The sequence below is a fragment of the Emydura macquarii genome, unplaced genomic scaffold (genome assembly GCF_026122565.2).
Source record: "Emydura macquarii macquarii isolate MOO-44397 ecotype Brisbane River unplaced genomic scaffold, CSIRO-AGI_Emac_v2 contig_1253, whole genome shotgun sequence".
NCBI classification, from domain to species: domain Eukaryota; kingdom Metazoa; phylum Chordata; order Testudines; family Chelidae; genus Emydura; species Emydura macquarii.
Window position 1 is genome coordinate 32,192,323 of NW_027131390.1, and position 21,766 is coordinate 32,214,088.

Sequence of the window (21,766 nt, forward strand, 5' to 3'; positions counted from 1 at the left end):
TGTGACCCAATAAAATAAAAATTTCAAAGCTTTACTGTGGGTAATGTATAGAATGTTACACAGATGGTAATTAGATACAGTTCGGTTATTAGCTTGATGGAGTATTTTCTAGCCTAAGGAATAAAACACCTAATGAAACAAATACCCTCTTTTCCCCACATGCCCCAAAATAGAAATTGCGTTCCATATTTTATGTGGAATTTGTCTAGAAACCTAGCAAAATCAGGGCTGAAATTTAGCCAGAGAATGCATGAAAGATGGCAAAACATTCATAGTATATTTATTGTGTAGCAGTAATTTTACAGTTTGCTTATGGCTGTAAAGTCTTTGGCCCAGATTTTTTAAGGTATTTAGGCATTGCTGTGCTGAATGTTACAACGTCTTATTGATTTAGAAGCCAAATCTCATTTTCAAAAGGGATTTAGGCACTCAAAAGCCAAGATCCCATTGACAGTCAATGGGATTTAGGCTCCTCAATGCTTTTAAAATATGGGCCCTTGTTTCTATTTCAGATTCTCTACCATGTGGGTTTTCAGAACATGTTACTTTCTGGGATGACTCACCAAAATGAGAGGAAGATGCAGACTCTGGAAGCAATGGGCTTGCCTTCACCAGAAAATGGTATGTCCTTTGTCTAACATGATGCAGTCGTGGGTAGGTGTGTTTCACATTCTTAAACCTTACTGGAATTGGACAAAATCGATGACTGGTTATCATTATCATCATCCTGGCACTTTAGGAGACAGCATATAACACCTACAACAGTACCTCTACAACTGAGCAATAACTCAAGTTTTCATCCCTGTCTTGCTACAGGAACACTATGCTTGATACACACGCACACTTCTAGAAAGAAGGTGCATAACCTCAGTCAGTGTTCTACCATGGGAAAGTGACAGAGTGGCACAAGGCACCACCCGAAGAAGTTGTGGTATAGATAAGCAGAGACTGGCAAATAAAATTCTCTTAACTTGTTGCTTGAGCAATCATCTTCAAAATACGTAACCTTAACAGTCAAGAAAAGACAGTATGATCCAAGGGAATAAGGGTGAAATCCTGGCTACAATGAATTCAATGGGAAAGCTTCTATCGACTTTGATGGGGTCAGGTTTTAACCTCAAGGCTGTATTAGGAAAAGAAGTTTGTTGAGTTAACAATACTCTTATTATCTATAGTTTAATAGCTTTGTGGGGTTTTTTATTTATTTTTTTTTAATTTTTTTTTTTTTTTTTTTTTTTTTTTTCCGGATTTTGCATCTCAGTTCCTTGTTCTTCAAATGATGCATACAAGTTCCTTTTTTTGGTGATACAAAATTTTATTAGTTTTAAGTATTTTGGTGTGATTTATGCTTCTTGCTGTCTTAAATTTGTGAAAATTGAGGGTGGTATTTCTAGTTATTAGCATGTTATGAATATGAAGAATTTGAGGAAAAATATTCATCAGTTACTTTAATATAGCACTAATTTTTGAGGCAGTATAACTCTGTATGTAACTTTGTAATTCCTCACATCTTTAAGGTGTTGCTTTATTTTCTTTAAGGTAATGGTAAAAATATGCCCTTGAAATTCCATTACACCCACACAATGGCTAAAACATAGAGTGAATGCTGTAATTCCACTGTATGGTTTTGGGTAGGCATATAGAGAAATGGCCATGAATGTGAACTCAGCAGAGCCTTGTGCAAAAAATCAAACTTATGGGGAGTGAGGGATGGCAGGTGGTTTCATGGACCATGGCTGCTGCTGAATTCCAAGGTCTGAAGTAGTGGCTACATGGGAGGAAGAAGGATTCCATTTCCACAGTCCTCATGCAGTTTATTACATTAAGGGCAGGATAGAAAGAATGTGTAGAATTGTATAGGCTAACCTACATTTTTCCAGGATAAGTTTGTTGAGAAGGTTGTTGAGGACAGTGGCTCACAGCCACTACTGTATCTACTGACAAAGGTAATTCAGGCATTAATAAGAAATTCTCTAGGTTGTGTGAAACCCTCAGGCCAGGAATATGTCATTGCTGTCCACATATGTGCGAGGTCCTGATGCATCATTGCTGCCAGCCTCTCATTCATTTGTGTATATTCTAATTTTCAGTGGAGACTGAGCTACTTCAAACTGCAGTCTAATGTAAAATGAGAGTTTGTAGCAATCCCAGCTCCACTGTGGATTAAATGCTGCTTTTTCAATTCAGTTGTGTACAAAGTGTTGCTGGTATATGTTTACCCAAAAAAGGCTCACGACTTCCAGTTTAGGATTAGCCTGGAAGATTTTACTATTTTAAAAACATGATTAGTATATACTACATTAAAATGCACATTCCCCCCACATCTTATTGATTTATATTTTTTATGTAAATGGATGTTAGAAACTAGCAGGAAAAACATTATGTAGCACTCCATAAAACACAGAGAACAACTTTGCACATTTCATGAAAATCAAAGAAAATCTTGGGTAATTTAAGTTGTTTTAGTCATTTTTCTTGATAAGAATTATATAGAGAATGTATAGGCAGGGCATGGTGGAACATAAGCCCTAGAAGTGAAAGAATCATCGTAGTCATCCCATTAGCCTCCTTGATGTAGTGCCTTTTATGCCCATGTTTCTGTTATAAACAGAACTTTGTGGATATGTCTCACCCACCTTCTAATCTAAACAATTTTCCTTTCTTTTGTTTTGGTAAGGAAATATGCATTCTAATATTTTGGCATAGTGTATTTACACTTCTAGAGAATCTTTGCAGTGATGGAGAGAAAAAGAGGTTATGTCTCTATTTATGCATTTGTGGAATTCTTTTCTTCTGTAACAATTTGCATACTGCATAACACTCAGGATTTTGAAGTGTAAAAATGTGGGAATTGCAAGGACTAGACCAAAAGAGAGTGTAGGCGCTATAAATTGGACACCTAATTTATCAATAAATGCAGTTCTTATTTCAAACCTGCGAGTGACTCACTCGTTAAGTTGCAGCAAATCATGTCTTCATATCTTTGTTGCAGCAAGCTTTGTACAGAATAAACCTCACTTGATTGTTTCCCCTCATTCCAAAAATATTTGCATATGATAGTAAAAAGCCACTGAAAGCCTTCTGAGAAAGATCAAACAGAATTGATACATTTGGGATGATTTTGAAAAGAGGTTGAAATACAGGTTGCATGGACTTCTGCATGTTGCTCTTAGAAATCTAAGTATTTAAGTGAGGGGTTTGATACTCTCACTTAGTCACAAACAAGGAAAACCCAAGAAAAATATTAGAACTGTTTTCAATAAAGCATCTTTTCACTTTGGTATTGCATTGCATGTGGTTTCTAAGATTGCATAGGCTTCTGAAGTATCACCAGTACCTAAGTATAATGGAAATATTAAGAAGAGAGTTGCAGCCTGGATTCCCTTGCCTTTATTCATGGGTGTCAAAATTTGATTACTTTTCTGTCAGATTGTTTGGTTTGTAGATTGGGTGGGTTTTTTTATATATAGCACAGTAATTTCATCAACCGCAGTTTTGGGTCAGAGGAACTTGTTTAACCACAGGCTAACAGTTTTAAAAGTAGTGTGTGCCTGATTTTAAAACCAAGAACAAAAGAGAGAAGTGTATTGAAGCTCTTAATAGCCTGTGAGGAAAATAATGCGTAAACTCTGTCTTAATTCTTCCCTGATAACCTGTGTTAACCATTAAATATTCAGATATATTGTTCTGCCAATAGGTTATATGTTGTGTTTACATATAAAATGGCTTCCTTTCATTTGAAGTGACAATTATACCAAATTTCTAATGAAAGCTATTCTGAAGGTCAAGTGGATCTCTACTTGATTTCTGGCTCCTCTTCAGTTAGTAATGAAAATGTACAATATACTTCAGCATACAAGTGACTTGTGACATTTTAAACAATATTTTTCCATGAAATTGAGAGCATTGTAAGTACTCATTTCAGAAGTAACAATGTGGGCAGACACAGTGTATACTTGAGTCCTATGAACATCCTTACCATTTCATTCCCAATCTGCTCTTGAGGAGAGATTGACAATTTATATTTCATGTGTAATTCTTTGTTGTTTATATCACTCGTGTTTTCTGCCACATCCAGATATAGGCTTTTTTGCATCTCTTACTTAGAATTGATGAGACTGTCTTATAGGAAATTTAAGGGTTGATTTAAAGTATCCATTTGCATTAGCTATTTTTATGTTCATTGTTGAAAATTTTGCACTGTTGCACATTTAAAGTGGTGATTCTGAAATGTAGTCCAGCAAGCCACTTCTGCCACAGTAGTGAAGCATCTAGTAATTCTTTATGCAGTAAAACTTGTGTTGTTATGCTTGATACTTCTTGCTAGTCCAGAACTAGATTTCAAGAAGCTTCTTTAAATCAACTAATCTTTAAAAGAAAAAAAATGAAAAATCCCCACCTTGCAGCACCCTAAATTGCTACTTGGTCTTTATTTTTGGGGTATTTGATGTAAATTCAGCTTTGTTAAAAATTAAAGATATGATAAACACATACAAGGACATAACCAAACTGCAAAGTGAGAGATTAGTCGAATAGGTGGCTGTGGGCAATGAGATACAATTCAGTGCAAATAGTTATAAAATCTTACACCCATGGAGAGCACATAGACATTACAGAGGCAAAATGGGGCCCAGCAGTCATTGCATTATGGCAGGATTGTTTTCATCTTGTCTCTAATACTATCTAATATTGCTTTTTCAGGTAACTAAGCAGGAAGATCTTCACCATTAGAAGTGGGGCCATAACAAGGGGAAGTTTGCAAACCAGTGATGAAATGTTCCTGAGTACATTTTCCCCCCAATAAAATCCAGTAAATATCAGGTTGGATTATAGAGTAATATCGGTTAAATGAGAATATAAACCTAATTTTTGTGTCGTTTTGTTGTTTGTTTTAACACTGAAATGGTTATATTTGCATGATCTTCCTTAACACAAATTTACAGCTTTGCTAAGAGCGCCCAAGACCAGTATGAAAAGTTGTCCAACATGCACAACAACATGACCAAGTTGTATGAGAATTTAGGAGAGTACTTTACCTTTGATTCCAAAGCAACAACTATAGAGGAATTTTTTGGTGATCTAAGCAACTTCCGAACTATGTTCTTGGTAAGTGAAGACTGACAAAACAGTGATACAATATTATTGTTTTTGCTTCAAGCTTTCTCAGTGGTTTTTTTTCCCCAAGTGCTCATTGATATGATCTATTGTGTGTTTTGATGCTATAACAGAGAGTGACAGATAAACTTACAGTTTAGACAGATAAAATTATTTTCTCATTGAGAGCTCTTGATTTGCAGTCTCCTCTTCCAACCTGTTAGTTCGTAATTCTTCCAATACTGCATTTGGATTTTATGTAATTTAGGTATACATATAAAATGTTATTTTCCCTGTTTAAAAAACAAATAGACAAAAAAACCCCCCACACATTTAAGACATGCACAAAAACTACATAAAACCAGGCAGGTCCATGTTGGAAAAATATTAAAATAAAAAACCTGCATGGATGACACTATGATGCCAACATTTGCATCATTCTGGTATCTAGTGACTAAGCTTTCTGGTAGAATATTGCAATTTAGCTGGTAAGAAGCTAGAAATCTTCAAAATACGCTTTGTATCTCTGATTAAGGGAATCCCACAAAGCTCCTTTGGGTCCTAAATGCTGCTATTCTCTGCCAGCCAATGTGTCTGACTTCAATTTTTTGTTTTGTTTTTTGTTTGTTGTTTGTTTGTTTTTTTCAAAATAGTTTGAGGGAAAGCAGGTAGGGAAAACAGATGGCCAGAATGTCACATCCTGCCTCCAGAGAATAGTCAAATTGCCTTGAATTATCAATACTACTTAGCCATTTACCACACAGCTGTGGCATATAGATCTATATTGCCAGAAACAAGCTTTAATTCATTAACTATCAGGATTTTCAGTATAGTGGATTCAAACCACTCTTGAAGCATAACTTTAGTACATAGCATTTAATTTTTTATAAAACTGTAACTACAGCACATTTGAATTATTTGTAATAGTTAAAATTTTTTATTTTCCCTACATCATCTATACAATGCTGCTATAATAGGAAGTTACTGCTAACACATTAGTATAAAGATTTGTCATGAACAACAGTAAGTGTAATGAGATATATCCATGCATCTAATTTTTCTGAAATTCCATGCTAAAATTTTCAAATGTGGCAGCTTAAAGTTGGCATCTGAAATAAATAATTCTACCCAAATAATACAATAACAAGAGGAAAAGTAGCTGATCTGAAAATCGTATTCAGATGAACGAGTAAACATTATGGCCAAAATTTGTCCTCAAATGTGTGTATGTAACTTCCATGAAATATAGGACTTTACTGGATATTTGCCCTTGCATTTCCTAGAAGTCACATTACAGTGGAAAACCTCCTCCTCCCTCTCCCCCCTTTTTTTGTTTAAATCCTATTAATCTTCCTTCAGACTTACTGGAGATTTAGACATAGAATGTCTTTTTACTTTTCAGAGCTTAGTGTTGAATTTCCAGGAAAATACATTATAACTGGTTTTGTTTTTATCCTTCAGACGTTTTAAACCAAGTGGCTAGTTTTACAAAAGCATGTGGCTTTTGAGGGGATTGTACCACGAGTGAGAAGAAGAAAACTGTGATATTTGAGGTTTCAGTTAGGAGAAGACAAAAGAAAAATAAGGTGTTCTAGACTCTGCCAAGAATAAAAATGTAAAAAAAAATTGTGACCTTTCCAACTGATCTGAAAATAGAAAAAGAACTACCGTATAGCTTCACTAATACAGGAATGGCTGAAAATGTCATTAATTCATGTATGAAGTGTGGTTCTTCTCTGAAGAGTAATTCTGAAAGAATTGTATTTTGGAGTTCCATGCTTTTCTCACTGATATACATTATAGACAATGTTCATTTTGCAAGAAAATAGGTATCTCAAATATAACCCTTAGAAATTCCACCTGTGATCATAGAGGTGAGCTGAGATCTTTTCTTCTCAGTCATCATTTCTACTAATAAATACTCAGCAGGCCTTAGACTCGACCTTCAGTTACAGTTGTCCTATCTCACTTTCCAAATTATGCTCCCCCCCGCAGTAACACCAGTGGAAAACACGTTTTTTTCAGTGCTTTTGCACAGATGTAACTGATTTGATGACAATGGTAATAAATGGAATAGAGTCCAGCTCACTCCATCATGGGAGGGTTGTCTGTAACAGGGTAAGAAGCAATAATAAAAGGCACTTTTGTTTCTGAAATCAGCAGACTTGTCTGTAAATTTGCCCATGTGCAGGAAGCAGATCTATTGAGTATAAAAGTGCATTTTTACACATCCATTTTTCAGAGTAGTATGTCACTTTATAAAAAGAAGTGGCTGCAAAACTCGTATGTCTTTAGTTGTTAATTTTATGCAGTACACTTTTTCTTTTCCTGTTTTGCCAGTCTGCGTTAACTTAACACCTTTACTAATAATGTTGCATTTATCAATGAATAATTAAAATAAAATGTGTATTATATTATAACTACTGTAAACAAGTTTGAGAAAAAGCAAAAAAAATTACATTTATATCTAAGAAAAGAGACGGACTACATAACTCATGACGAAGGTGTAAAATGAAGGAAAAGACCTCATATATTTTTTGGGGAAAAAAGCCATGATGGTAATGGTTTCCATATGGAAGCCATTTAAAAAGGAAATAATGAAGAGCAAAGAGATAAAAATACCAGCTGAAAATAAGTCTTCATTTCATTCAAGTTAATGACAAAACTACCACTGACTTCATTGCAGGCAGGATTTCACCCTTAGTGCCATATCATGCGTTCTCTGCTCACCCAAAACTTCCACTGATTCTCAGTGCAGGATTTTGCTTTCTTTGTAAGAGCACTTTGGATATTTTGTAGTCTTACTCACATAGGAAATATTGATAAGCCCCATGTCTGAATGACAGCTGCTTCTAGGAAAAGGCCTGGTCCTACAAATTTAAGTGTTAAAGAAGTTTTTGGTTGTTTGTTTTTAGTTTTGACTGCCTGCATTAAGACTCTTCATGTGAAAGAAGGTGACAGGATTCATCTCCCTCATTCTCACAGACATTGGCTAGATCTTCACTTAGTGTACGTCGTCATAGTTCAACTGATTTATGTGATGTTATGCCAGTTTGTCAGCTGAGGGTCTTGCCCATAGATCTTTAATGAGTTATATCAAAAGTACAAGTTTTAATTTAACATTTATAAATTCATCCAAGCTATTCATTTTGTTATACTTACGTACTAAATACACTATACAAGTCTGATCACATGTGGGAGGGGGTGTATGTATGTGTAATTGTTAATATAGGTACAGTAATGTTTTTATATTTTGTACTGAGAATACATTTCTTTTTTTTATCTGAAGGTTACTCATACAAGCTTCTGTGACGAGGCTTAAGTTGCCCAATTCCCACCATTACACAAGATATAAAAATTAGCACATTTGCCTTTGCAACTTTGTTTTGAGGCACTAAAATAGGTAGAGCAATCAGAATAATTAACATGTTCAGTCTGCCTGTGCAACTATCATCATTTATTTATCCCAATTTGCCCATAATTCTTCAATTAATGTTTGTATATATGTGTATAATTCACAGATTTGCAAATATTTCTCCTTGAATACCAAAAAGGTGTAAATAACAATTGTGCTGACTATCTTAATCACTTACATTAATACAGACGTTTTATACTTGGTTTATATGCACTATGTTCTTTTTACATATGATTCTGCCCTCAAATGTGTGCACATAAATCCTTGTGTGTATCTCTGAGGTAGTATTTGGCCTTAACAATTTACCATAAATATAGACCTCACCTGTTTCATAATGTAATTAAAAGTCCAGGATAAACCAATTTCGTATTATACTGGAATGCTAAACCAGGTTTTATGGATTTTCCTTTAATACAAATAATTAATTAAAAATTAAAACAACGCCTATAGTGGGTATGAAGAACAATCGTTCACCATCCTCTTTATAAAAACCTTTTACATATTTGAAATCTGTTACCCTTCCCCCTCAGTCTTCTCTTCTAGACTAAACATGCCCAATTCTTTCAACCTTTCCTCATATGTAATGCTTTCTAAAACTTTTGTTGTTGTTGTTGCTCTTCTCTGGACTCTCACCAGGTTGTCCACATATTTCTTGAAGTGAAGTGCCCAAAACTGGATACAGTACTCTATCTGAGGCCTCACCAGTGCTGATGGAGCAAAAAATTACTTCTGTCCCTTATATCCAACACTCCTGTTAGTACATCCCAGAATAACATTTGCTCTTTTTTGCAACAGCATTATATTGTGGATTCATATTCAGTTTGTGATCCACTATAATACCCAGATCCTTTTTCTGCAGTACTGCTGCCTAGTCAGTTATTCCCCATTTTGTAGCTTGTGCATTTGATTTTTCTTTCCTAAGTGCAGTTGTTTGGCCGTGGCCTTTATTGAATTTCATCTTGGAGATTTGATCAGAAATCAACAATTTATCAAGATCATTTTGAATTGTAATCCTGTCCTCCAAAGTGCTTGTAACCTTTCCAGGCTTGGTATCATCTGCCAGTTTTATAAAGTGTGTATTCTCGTCTCCATTATTCAGGTGGTTCTAAAAATAGTCAGGGTCAGAACTGTACAAAGCAGTCTGATATCAGTGTCAGACAACCCCTGCTTAAACTGTACATAGAAGACTGATATCATCAGTATCAGACCGTCCCTGGTTAAACTGCTTCTCCATCTGCTCCTGCCAGCTCAAGTGTCTGACTAGCTCTTCTCTCCAGTTTCTTCCCTTTTTTCCCCAAAATCATGTATCAGGGTTAAAGGAAATTGTTGCATGAATACTAGTACCCACAGAAAAGGGAAAAGGGTTCTGCATAGCTCTTGATCTGCAAGGCATTTTAGTTTATAGATACACTGCATGACATGTCCCTCCGTTATCCTCTGTCTAATTAGATATAGGGATATCTATATCTGTTCATAAATGCTCAAATACATATAGTTATTCATAGATTTTGCTGCAATGTGATGTGGGGAGAGTGAATTGAGAATTTATTTTTAATCAAAGTCTTTCCCAGACTTTTCTTGGATTTTTAAACTTCATACTGCACTGTTAATCTTTCACTTTAAAGTGAAGATCATTTGGCTAAAGGATAAGTATATGGAAATACCTTGATTAGCAAGACAAGAAGAGAGGAATAAACTATCTTTTGCAATGTGCCACTCTGCTCTTCCCTCTTCAGACATCTCAATAAGAACACGGATTAAATACATGTTGTTGCAATTTTTGTTAATCAGTTTAAAACCTGAGAATTAACTTGTTACCCAGCAAATAAGTCCTCTCTCTCACTCATTCTGTCATTTGGGTTGCAGTTTCTTCTAAACATAAACATCCGCCAGGGGCCAAAGCTGAAGAAGGGAAGTGAGTGCTCTGGAGATGGTGCCCATTCCTGTGCATAGCATGTCCCCTGTGGTATTCACATCACCATCCGTATGTTCCCTCCAATTATCGAGCTCAAGCCCAGATTTTTTATAAACAGCCTCCTTACATTAGCCACAGTCAGTGAATGACATATCTAGTACAGTGTCATGATTGTTAATTGCTGCAAAACCCTGGCCACCTACAAAGAGGTCTGCAGAGATGTACTGAGAGAGACAAAAAGCTGATTCCAGTTATGCCAATTCATTACAGAGGGTAACTTTTTTCCATGTCCCAAATACTGTGTTCACTGTTAGCCTGTGCAAACTAGTGGAAACCTGAACAAGTTAGAGCTCAAGCTCTATAGAATGCTATACAACACTTATCAAAAATAGCACTAGACAAAGGGTCCAGATGAAAGCCATATTGCAAATAGAAGAGAACAGAAAATGGTCTAAGCATTTCTCTTGTATTTTAAAAATACAAATAACTTCATAACAATCTCCAAAAATATTGGTATAATCTATAGATTCGTCTAATAATAGGTGTAAATAGCTGATAAGATTCCATTATCCAAACTTATGGTCTTATACTAGATTTTCTCTTATCTTTTAACCCTATTTTTTAAAATAACTGAAGTAGAAAATGAACAAGTTCCATTCATAAGACATATGCTTAATTAAATATTAATTGTGCTGTAAAAAAAGAAAACCTGGGATTTGTATAGTATATAGGCACTTTTTTGCTTACTATCTCAACTCACCAGTTGAGTTACTTCGCTGCACCAATAAGTCCTTTTAGTCCACTTGAGAATTTCTTCACTAGAATATCCATTGAAGTATAACCTTGTAGATTTTTAGTGGCGTATAGAATCATGTTTGGGGATTAACATTTTTTTTCAGATATTGGAAAAGTGTCTAGGACATGCATTATACATTCATAGAGTAATAATTTTATTTTCCTTAAAATAGTACATTGTGGAAAATAGTACATTTATGTCGTTGTTGGATTACTTTTTATGAAACCATGTTATCTTTTACTTTCCACTCATCATTCTTTTCTGAAAAGCAAGAGGACATTTGATGAAACTGAAAGGAAAACATTTTTGAACAGATTAAAGGTACAATGATGTGTACTTAATATGTGGAACTCACTGCCACAAGACATAACTAAGGGAAGAATGCAGCAGAGTTCAAAAAAAGAATTTTATTTTTATGTAGATAATGAGACTGTGTACAGACACTGGAAAGGATATAACTCCTCATGCTTCAGGGCATAAGCCAAGCAATAACTGATAGGATTAGGAAGAAAATTCCTATTGCATAAGTTATTATATAATTGTCCACCTGTTGTTTTTTCTCCCCTTCCTCTACAACATCTTTCTGTGTCAGAGACAGTATCCTCAAGTAAATAGATTCCTGATCTTCTTTGGTATGCCAGTTGTATGTTCCTGTGTTCTGGATCACAGCCACTGATAACATCCTTCCAATTATACACTATTCCACAGTTTCGTGGCTCATTTAATAAGTTTCCAAGCTGGCTAAACAAATAGCCCACCAGAATATTCTTAAGGGTGAAGTGAAAAGTAAAGTCAAAATTAAATTAAAACAGAAATTTCAACATAAATTACATAAGAGTAATGCCACTGAAGTCAAGTTATTTTAATGTTACCAAGATATCTAGCCTCCCTGGCAAATTCACGTTGTTTTCTTCAGAGAAGTGCAAAGTGAATGGTTTCAATGAGCACTTAAAATCAGTAGATGGTTAGTTTCTGAGTGAAAAACGGCCACCAACCCTTGTTTGCTATTTTAAACAGATTTTAGTTACTTTGAAGAAGCATATAAATATTTTTTCTTCTCTATTTGTTATCTCCAATGAAAGCTAAACATACATTGTAAGGAACAGAAAAATAATGTTTAATAATAGGAATTTAGAATAAATTTAGTTAAAAAAAGACATAAACTTCCACAGTGAATTTAAAAAAGGCCTAAATGGATAAATTAATGTTTAACAATATTTTAGGGAGGTGGCTTTTTCTTTGGTCTCATTTAAAAATGAAATTTGTCTAAAAATGACTTTTTTTCCACATGGGATGTGTTCTGGGATTTCAGAAGTTATGATGATGAAAGACAAGATTTTAGAGTTTTTTTAAATACAAAACAATCAATGTTGGGCCAAAAACTATCTTTCATTCTTCTGATCAAAGCATATCAATGACTAGAAAACACCAGAAAATTCCCTCGGGTCTTACAGTTCCTCTTCACATATGATTTTTCAACAAAATGTTCCCTATAAATAAGTTATTATTGCGTTATTCCTAAGCATCAGGAAGAAAGGAAGTTATAAGGGAGTCATGTGGGATGGTACAGTGGCTGACCTTTCTCAGTTGTTTTTGTGAGCAGCTACATATATTGATTACTATCAAAATGTGTTCTGTACTCTAGGACAGAAAGACTTGCTGCTCTGTAAAAAGTCACTTAGCCCAACAAGCCTGACTTGTTTGTGTCTGGTCCTGATTTTCAACTTTATTTTTGAATCACTTGTCCTCCTCCGCATACCAAGTTGCCATTAAAATGTCTAGTTGTTTCTCTTACATAGTTTTTACTGCCATATGATTAGCTTTGTGCTTGAAAGGTAGTGTTATTTTGGTACTGTTATGTGATGCTTATAACAGTAGAAAATACATTGTATAGTTAGTCAGAAGGGTCGTTAGACAAGGGACTACTTTAAATCTGAAAGGTTGTCAACCATATGACTGCAAATAGTTAAATACAATTGATAGCAATCCTGTCCAATAATCTAGTCACATATTCCCAGGAGGTCATGATGGTACACTGAACTAGTATGGCTCCATCTAGAGATGTGGGAAGTAGAAAGAGAACTAACTGTTCATTATTCTGATTAAGAAAGCCATACCTGCACCATCTTTTCCTTATCTTTTTCCCCCTCCTCTTGCTGGAACCAAAGTCAGGGAGGTCAGTCCCTTTTTACTATGCCTTCCCTTTTATCAGTCTTCTGCAGGGAAGAAGGAAGAAAATTAGAATTAAGGAGAAGGCAAGAATAGCCGTTACTTTTACCTCAGGAAGCTCAGAACCTGCACAGTCCCCACCCCTCCATTCCTTGTGGCCTCTTCTTCACTTGCAGTCTCTTGGGTTAGACTGAATCCCTGCCCTCACAAAAAAGAAGCTTTCACTAGATTTTCCAGGGCTGTAGCATCTGTCTTTTTTTCCCCCTTTACCTTTTGCCCTCAGTTTTTTCTTGGCAACCAATTGTATTCATTGGGAACCAAGGATATCTCTCTCACACATCCATCCATACATCCATCCACCCCATTAGGGGCGAAACATAGTTAAATTGTGGAGTTTGACATATCAGACAGAATCGAAGTGAACTTACTCTCCTCTGGCTGTGTTGGCAATTCTAAGAAAACAGAACGAATAGTTAAAAGAGTAGATATGTTGAGTGCCATTTTTCACAGATGTTTTACAGAAGAGATTTTAATTTAAAGTATTATTGATTTAGTCTTTTCTCCAGTGAGGGTAAACTCAGTCTCCTTTATCGTTGGTTTATAACAGAACCATAGATCTCTGTTTAGTGTAGCTTGGAACACTTAACAAATATTAATAATAATTCAGGTTGTTAAGCAAGATACCATTTTACTCCGTTTTCCTATGGATCCTTACTTTAGCCAACCGAAGTCTTATGAAATGCTCTGTGACATTTCATTGGACATACAGGAGGAAACACAAAGGATGTGGTTTAATTAGGCCACAACTTTATTAACTTGACTCGCCTGGGAAATTCCAGCAGTAATTCATACAGTGCAGGTCATGAGTCCTTCCTTAATTGTTTCCACCTGGTAAAGAGCTACCATCAGCTCGCTACTCCTCCAAACCTGGTTCCAGCCCATTACTGGGACCCTGCCACCCTCCCTTCTTATGAAGAATAATGGGTTGTGAAAAGGAGGGTTGTCTCCTTGTTGTAACAAATGTTAAGAGCCCTAGCCCCATTCCCCAGCTTCTTTAGGGGATTCCTTTTTCTAAATCTACTTTAAATTCTGTTTTATCAGAGAACTGGACCCCTGTGGAAGGAGTACCTACACTGGACACCTGAAACTTGCTCAGTCACAATAGTTTGAACCTAACCTACTGACTTACCCCACTGGGTCTCTGAGCTGCTGTGGGAAAGATGAAAAAAAAAACCCACCCCAGCCCAGCCCATCAGGAAAAATCCCTCCCCAGTTCTCAAAAAGATAACTAGTGCAATGCTGATAGCACAGATGACAAAAACCCAGCCTGTACTAATTCCATGGGTGGAAAAGTGGAAACTATTAATTCAGGCATGAGAAGGGACTCAGGCTGGAGGAATAGTGTTTATATGATTTTCTGCAGATTCACAGGAACCAATGGCTTGCAGTGGTTCACCATGTACTCAGCTGATGCGTTTCCCCACTCCCTCTCATCACTTCCCATCACCTGAGGAAGGATAGGGCACCGTTAAATGAACCATAACCCTTTTTTCCAAGCAGTTCAGACAGAGTCGCCCCCCTTGAGGTTGCACTGCTTGTATTCTAAATACCTAACATTTGCTGTGTTTTTCTTTGTCTTTGTTGGCAGTAATATCCTTAAAGAATTTCAGTGAATTATTTAAGCAAAACTCTTCTCTTACAAAGATGTGATGGCTGTTTTCAATCAAAGTACACTCTTGAAGATATACCTTCTGAAACCCCCACAAAATTGTGTTCTATCTTTACCTAGGCATTTGCCTGTTTACCTAGACATTTAGAGAAGGATGTCTAAAATAACAAAGGTGACTCACAAGGCTTATGATCTTTAGGCTCTGCTTTTTATGCAGATACATTTACAACCACATATCAGCAGATCTAAAAATAATATTTGAATATGGAATGTCCACCAGAAAAATGTTGGACTGAACTGGAAAAATTGATCAGTTATTTAATGGCCTGACTGTCACAAATTACAGATAATCTTTTTTCTTATTTTTTTTTCACATCAGCAAATTACGTTTGGTAGCCTGTGTTTCAACGGTAACTCTGCTTTCCTGAACCCAAGTATCCTTGCTTGTGCTTGAATAAGAGATAAAGTCTTTAAATTAATTGTGAAGACATGAAGCACAGTTTGTAATCCAAAGTGAGTAAACATTTAAGCAGATATGGGCAGTTTATCAATTGGCTGTATAGACAGATGGGTTCCTGTAAAAGAAAAAACAAACTCAGCTGAAGTTTTGTATCAACAATGACCATTGATTGTCTGACAATCAGTATATTAAGGATGTGCAGGAGCCAGCAAACAGTGCTGTAAATGGGGGAGTTTGAGTGGGAGTTTAGGGAGGGAGTGTATGGTGTTCTAGTATTGTTGTGGTGGTGGCTGGGGGGGAGTAGGGACCGGCCAGCGGGCAGGTGGCTGCAGCCCACCTCCCCACTGTGTGCTGGGACCAGCTGGGAGCAGAGACTGGGTGGGAAGCGGACAGCTGCAGTCCGCCTGCCCACCTCCTAGCTGTGTGGACAAGGCGGGAGGCGAGCAGCTGCCTCCTGGCTGGGTACAGGGACCTGGAGGAAAGGGTCCTGGCTTTGTCCCCCCAAATTATTAAGTCAAACTCCTCCTATGTTTGGGATGTCTGGCCACTGGGAGGCATTCATGGACAGAGGACTGTTCTCCTGGGATGGATTTCACCTGAGTAGGGAGGGAAATAGATTTTTAGGATGGAGGTTGGCACAACTGGTTAAGAGAGCTTTAAATTAGGAATTTGCAGGAGGTGATTGGGAGATGCCTGGGATATCTCCAAGTCTGATTTTAACATTGAGAGGAAGGAAAATGAAGAAAGAAAGGATACAGTAGTCAGTAGGAGAATGAATATTAAGAGGAAGAGTGGCGTAGACACCAGTCTAATAGGCAGTACTGGTGGTATAATGACAGTGCCAAATCGGGTAAAGAACATAAGGGAAACCAAACACCAAAAATTAAGGTGTTTGTACACCAATGCGAGGAGCCTGAGTAACAAAATGGAGGAATTAGCTACTGGTTCAGGAAGTGAAACCAGGTATTATAAGGATAATAGAAATATAATGGAATAGTAGTCATGACTGGGGTACAGGTATTGAAGGGTACGTGCTGTCCCTTCTGACTTTAAATTAGATAAAGGTTTCTAATCATCAGAGGAGTGAAGTTTTGGAACAGCTTTCCATAGAGAGCAATGGGGGCCAAAAACCAAGCTGGCTTCAAGACTGAGCTTCATAAGTTTATGGAGGGGGTGGTACGTTGGGACTACTTTGACTACTTGCAGTAAATATGCCCAATGACCTGTGAAGGGATGTTAGATGGGGTGGGTTCTGAGTTACTACAGAGAATTCTTTCTGGATGTCTGTCTGGTGAGTCTTTCCCGCATGCTCAGGGTTTTAGCTGATCACCATATTTGGGGCTGGGAAGGAATTTTGCCCTGGGGTAGATTGGCATAGGTCTGGGGGGGGGGGAGCGGGGTGTTGTGCCTTCCTTTGCAACATGGGACACACCATTTGCTGGTGGATTCTGTAGTGGGTTCTCTGTACCTTGAAGTCTTTAAACCATTATTTGAGAATTTCCAATACCTCAGTCATAGCATAGAGGTCTATTACAGGAGTGGGTGGGTGAGGTTCTGTGGCCTGCGTTGTGCAGGTAGTCATATTAGATTATCATAATGGTCCCTTCTGACCTTAAAGTCTAGGAGTTACACAATGGTACAAAAGCTGTTCTTTGCGCTCCAGCAAAATGTAAAGCATAATTAGCTGTTAATGAATTGACAACCAACAGTAGCCCGCAAGTATTCCAAGTATTCCCACTTTAAAATGGAGGAAACTGAACATACGTTATGTTTCTTTCACAAGAAAAAAAATACATTTTCATCATGGTAGTTTTCAGTGTGTTTTAGCACAAATGCTATTTCTATTAACCTTGTCATTCCTTCCCTACACTTGTTTGCATTCGCCTGCTTTACCTTGCTTAAAATTAAATTGCAAGCTATTCAGCACAGAGACCATTTCTTCTTCTTCTTCCTCAGAGAGGGCCGGTACAAATCTCAATGGGTCCTTAATAATAATAATAATAATAATAATAAATAATGGTCTGTGTTTGTACAATGTCTAGCACAATAGAGTCCTGATTCATGAGTAGGGCTTCTAGGTACTATGGTAATACCACTACTATAAATTGATGCATAGATTATAAAGCCTGAAGGGCCCATGTGATGATTCTAGTCTGACTTCCCGCACAATACAGACCATAGAACTTCCATGAATTTATTCATGTTTAAACTGGAGCATATTTTTTTTTAGAAAAACAGCCCATCTTGATCTTCACATTTTTAGCAATGGAGAAGCTACCACAGCCCTTGGTAAATTGTTCCATTGATTAATTAACATCATTAATTACTGTTATTTCCAGTCAGTTTTATTGAACTTCAGCACTCAGCCACCGCATTTTGTCATGCCTGTGTCTGCTAGATTGAAGAGCCCATTTTGATTCCCCATGTTAGGTACTTATAAAATGTTCTCAAGTCATCCCTTAACCTTAGTAAACAAAGGTGACCAAGCTGAAGTCTTAATACATGTGTTGAATGCCTGGCAAATTGAATAAATAATTTCAGAGTAAAATGAGATATAGAGATCCACCCACCAGCTCACTATAGTATGGTTAAATATCCTTATTTAGGATGCCTAGAAAGTAACATGTCCAGGGAGTAGTCTGAAAGATTGCCTGTTTAGGGATAGCAGAAAGCTATTGAAAAATAAATGGTAGAACAATCAACAACATGAAAAAGATTTTCACCAAAATTTCCTAGTGCAAAAAATTAAATTAGAAATGTTTACCCTGATTGTTTTGAAAATAGTGTTCAGCAAAATGCCAATGTTTTTTAAGTTCCTTAAAGCCCCTTGTCAGTGAATCTTGTCTAGCTGGTCAAAACTAATGTTAAAATCTCCCAATGACAATTTTAAATAGAGGAAACAGGAGGAAGTAATGAAGTAATGAAATGAGTGAAGGGAAGTGCAGACACAGTAAATTTTAACATAGTTGAAAAAAAAGTTCTTATCCCTATTAGCCAAGCATCATCTGGACCAAATCCAGGTCATATTCACGATATAATCACAAGCTATAGATGGCTTTTCTCTTAGAGTTCCCATTGATGTGGTGATCACTGCCCTGAGGCCACAGGTGCCGTGGATGATTAAGGCAGGATCCATAGGTTTGGGATTTAGGCTGAAAAGGATTCATTCAACACAAAATTTGGATCTAGAGATCTTCTGAATGGAATCCCATTACCAAACAGTATGAGGTCTGCTGCAGGAATTCAAGTGGAGGAGTTAGTATTGGTAGGGACAAGGAGCCAGATGGGTGCTATTAAGTAAAATTAGATCCAGCACCTTTCTGGGCTTGATCCAGCACTGCACATGAATAGTCACTGGTGTTGTCATGTAATTAGGTTGTATGCAGAGTTATAGAATTGCTTTGTGTCTTCTTATAAACCCAGCAGGAGCCACTTCGATTAATAAGTTCATTGAAAGACCAACCCCATGTTCATACTTGGAGTACTCAGTACCTAGATCCTTTTTAAACTTGAGTATATGAATAGAACATGGAGCTAAAAAGTGATAAAGATTTTAACATAGCTGATCTTAACTGAATTACAATGGAAAATTAAATCTGAAGAATGTTATATTACAATAAAGAAACCATAATGAACCTATAAAAAGGAGCATTGAACAGTATCCACACCAATTTCTTCAGACCTTCCATCAATCCCCTTATGAATGGAGTCTGCTGTATCATCCTTTCCTCTTTACTGTCTGCAGCTTTGTACAGGCATTAATTAATTTACATTAACCCTGCTCTTTCTGCTTTGCAACTTTTGGCAGTTTTCAATTTCTTCATTAACTCTCCTGAAGGTATTTCAACAATGAACTTCCTTCCTGAGAGTCATTTTTAATGCAGAGTGTCAAGGTCAGGATGTACCAAGATTTGTGCATCTTTGCGCTTGATGTGCTCACTCTAAAGAGTGAGCCAACAGGATTATTCTACCTTTATTTTAAATAAATACAGGGCTGGCAAGCTCTATTAAATTCCCTCTGCACATACAGAGCAGACATGCAATAAGCAAAGCTTTTGCATACTGCTTTACAAATGAGGCTCCACCTTGACTCAGAAGGACCACTTGGGATGACAGAGTAGTTCAGTTGCTATGGACCTTTCAGTTTGTGCTGAGACAGATAAGATGGATGCCTGGTGTAGTGATGATTCTGTGCTGTGGATCTCTGTCCAATAGAATCTAGACTAAGGCCACCAATTCATTTTTATATTGACATCAGAGAATAGCTACTTTTGATCACTGCATTTATAGGCCTGATTGAAAACAGCAACCTGAATAGCTCTGTATTTCTTTAATTTTGTACTATTTTTATTTCTGTTCTATTTTTATTCACCTTGCTTGATCATTGTGGTTGTGTATTGTAGCTTTATAGGGCATGCCAATCAACAAAATAAATGAAAGTAAAACAACTAATCGCTAATTAAAAAATGAAGGTTATTGTTTTTAATCTTCAAATGGAAAAGAACGAAACATCTGTCCCCGCTGTCATTTTGCTTTTAATGACAAATGCACATTTTGTTGAAATGTAACTACTCATTTCAAATCTTCCCTTATTAATGATCTAAATTAGGGCATCACGTGTCAATTATGACATTAAGATTTTGATTTAAAACATTTAGGTATCAGTAGCAATTAAGGCTGCGCTCTAAAATCTATTCTGTTAAACTCTATTTAGTAAAGGTAGTTTTTTCAAATGTACAGCACATAAATGTATTGTACAAAGTTAAATGATATACTGCATGATTGGATTTTGGTTATTCACCCTGATCTTTATCCACTCTCATCTCATTACACATTGAAGACCACTGTTGTGTTACTCTGCTAAATTGTCTTCAGCAGTTCTGCTCTGAGGTTGATAAACTGCTTAGCAAAGCCCCTCTCCCCACTGAATATACCACAGTAGCTATGTTTGCCAAGAATCATAATCTCTAAAGACATCCCTCGGAAGTTCCATGTCAGAAATGATGCCTCTGATGCATGAACCACAAGGTTGAATCACATGAGTACAAACGTGATTTTTACCCTTCTTATTGTTTCGTCCTCACCCACTGAAAACACATGGTTTGCCTGCTACATTTGATATACTGTAGTTCATCATGTTTCAGGGTTCCTTTCCTTTGTCATCAGGCTGACATTTGATTTTAATTTATTGTCATTCATCCCAAAGAGATAGTGGAATACTCAGATATATAATAAGAAAAAGAACATCTTTCGTATGGCAACAGCTAAATGAACAACCTGCTGGGTTTAAAAAAATCTTTGCATTCCTATAGATTGTAGATTAATTTCCAGTTAATCAAAGTTCACCATTCTAATGAGCTATGACGAGAAAGACAGGTTTTTTTTCTTACAACTTCAGATCGCATTTTTTGCAGTTGTAAGGCAAATTTAAAGGAAGGCCTTAGGGATCATAGCCAGCCTTCATTATCAGTGCATGACCGCTTTGTATCTAACTGCATCTTTAATATCCAAGGAGACTTGCACTCCACATTCTGTTTTTCTTCTTATTTTTAATAATTTACCTTTGAGATGCTATTCGCAACTGTGTTAGTGTGCAAAGACCTGTTTGTCTGTCAAACCTCAAGATATGTACAACATGTAAGAGATGTATTAATTTTTTATTTGCTTCTTAAGGAAGCTGAGCAGTAAGCTGGCTGTGCTGAAAACGAGGCTTATTTTAGTGAATCCTAACAAACGCAAAAGGGAACATGTACTCACATTTTGCTTCAACTTGCTCCCTAAGTAACAGATAATTTTCCTCAATGAATCTATTTCTCTGCTAGGAGAGAGAGTCGTTTGCACAAATAAGCTCAAATGAACTTTCCATCTGATCTTTAATGCTGTGGGGAGGGGACAAAAATTAACCTGAAAACGGTCTGGTACTGTACACCAATAAATATATTTAGGATTGTGTTTGAGTGGCTCCTAAAAAAGGAGTGTGTGCATTATATTCAGTCCAAAAATAGCTCATAATTAAAGTTTTTGCTAAATTCAAAAGGGTCACTTTTTTATAATATTTATACTTTACTGAAAATCTGAAATTATTATTCACACCTACAGTCTTCCTTCCCCAAATATTTTGCCAGAATATAGATACTTTCGACCACATCGGTGTATAGAATACTTGTATCAAAAGTGAATCTCCAAATTCTGAATTATTTTTATATAGAGAATTAAATGTTTTCCATCTTTTTTCATATCATATTTAT

At 36.5% G+C, this 21,766-nt stretch overlaps 1 protein-coding gene across 1 annotated transcript in view; it reads left to right on the plus strand.

Annotated features, from left to right (window-relative positions):
* The window catches only part of DIAPH2 (diaphanous related formin 2), a 735,565-nt gene that overhangs the window by 542,666 nt on the left and 171,133 nt on the right, over positions 1 to 21,766 (plus strand). The window contains 1 exon segment of the mRNA XM_067548390.1: positions 4,941 to 5,106. Within this exon segment, the coding sequence (XP_067404491.1) occupies positions 4,941 to 5,106 (166 nt within the window).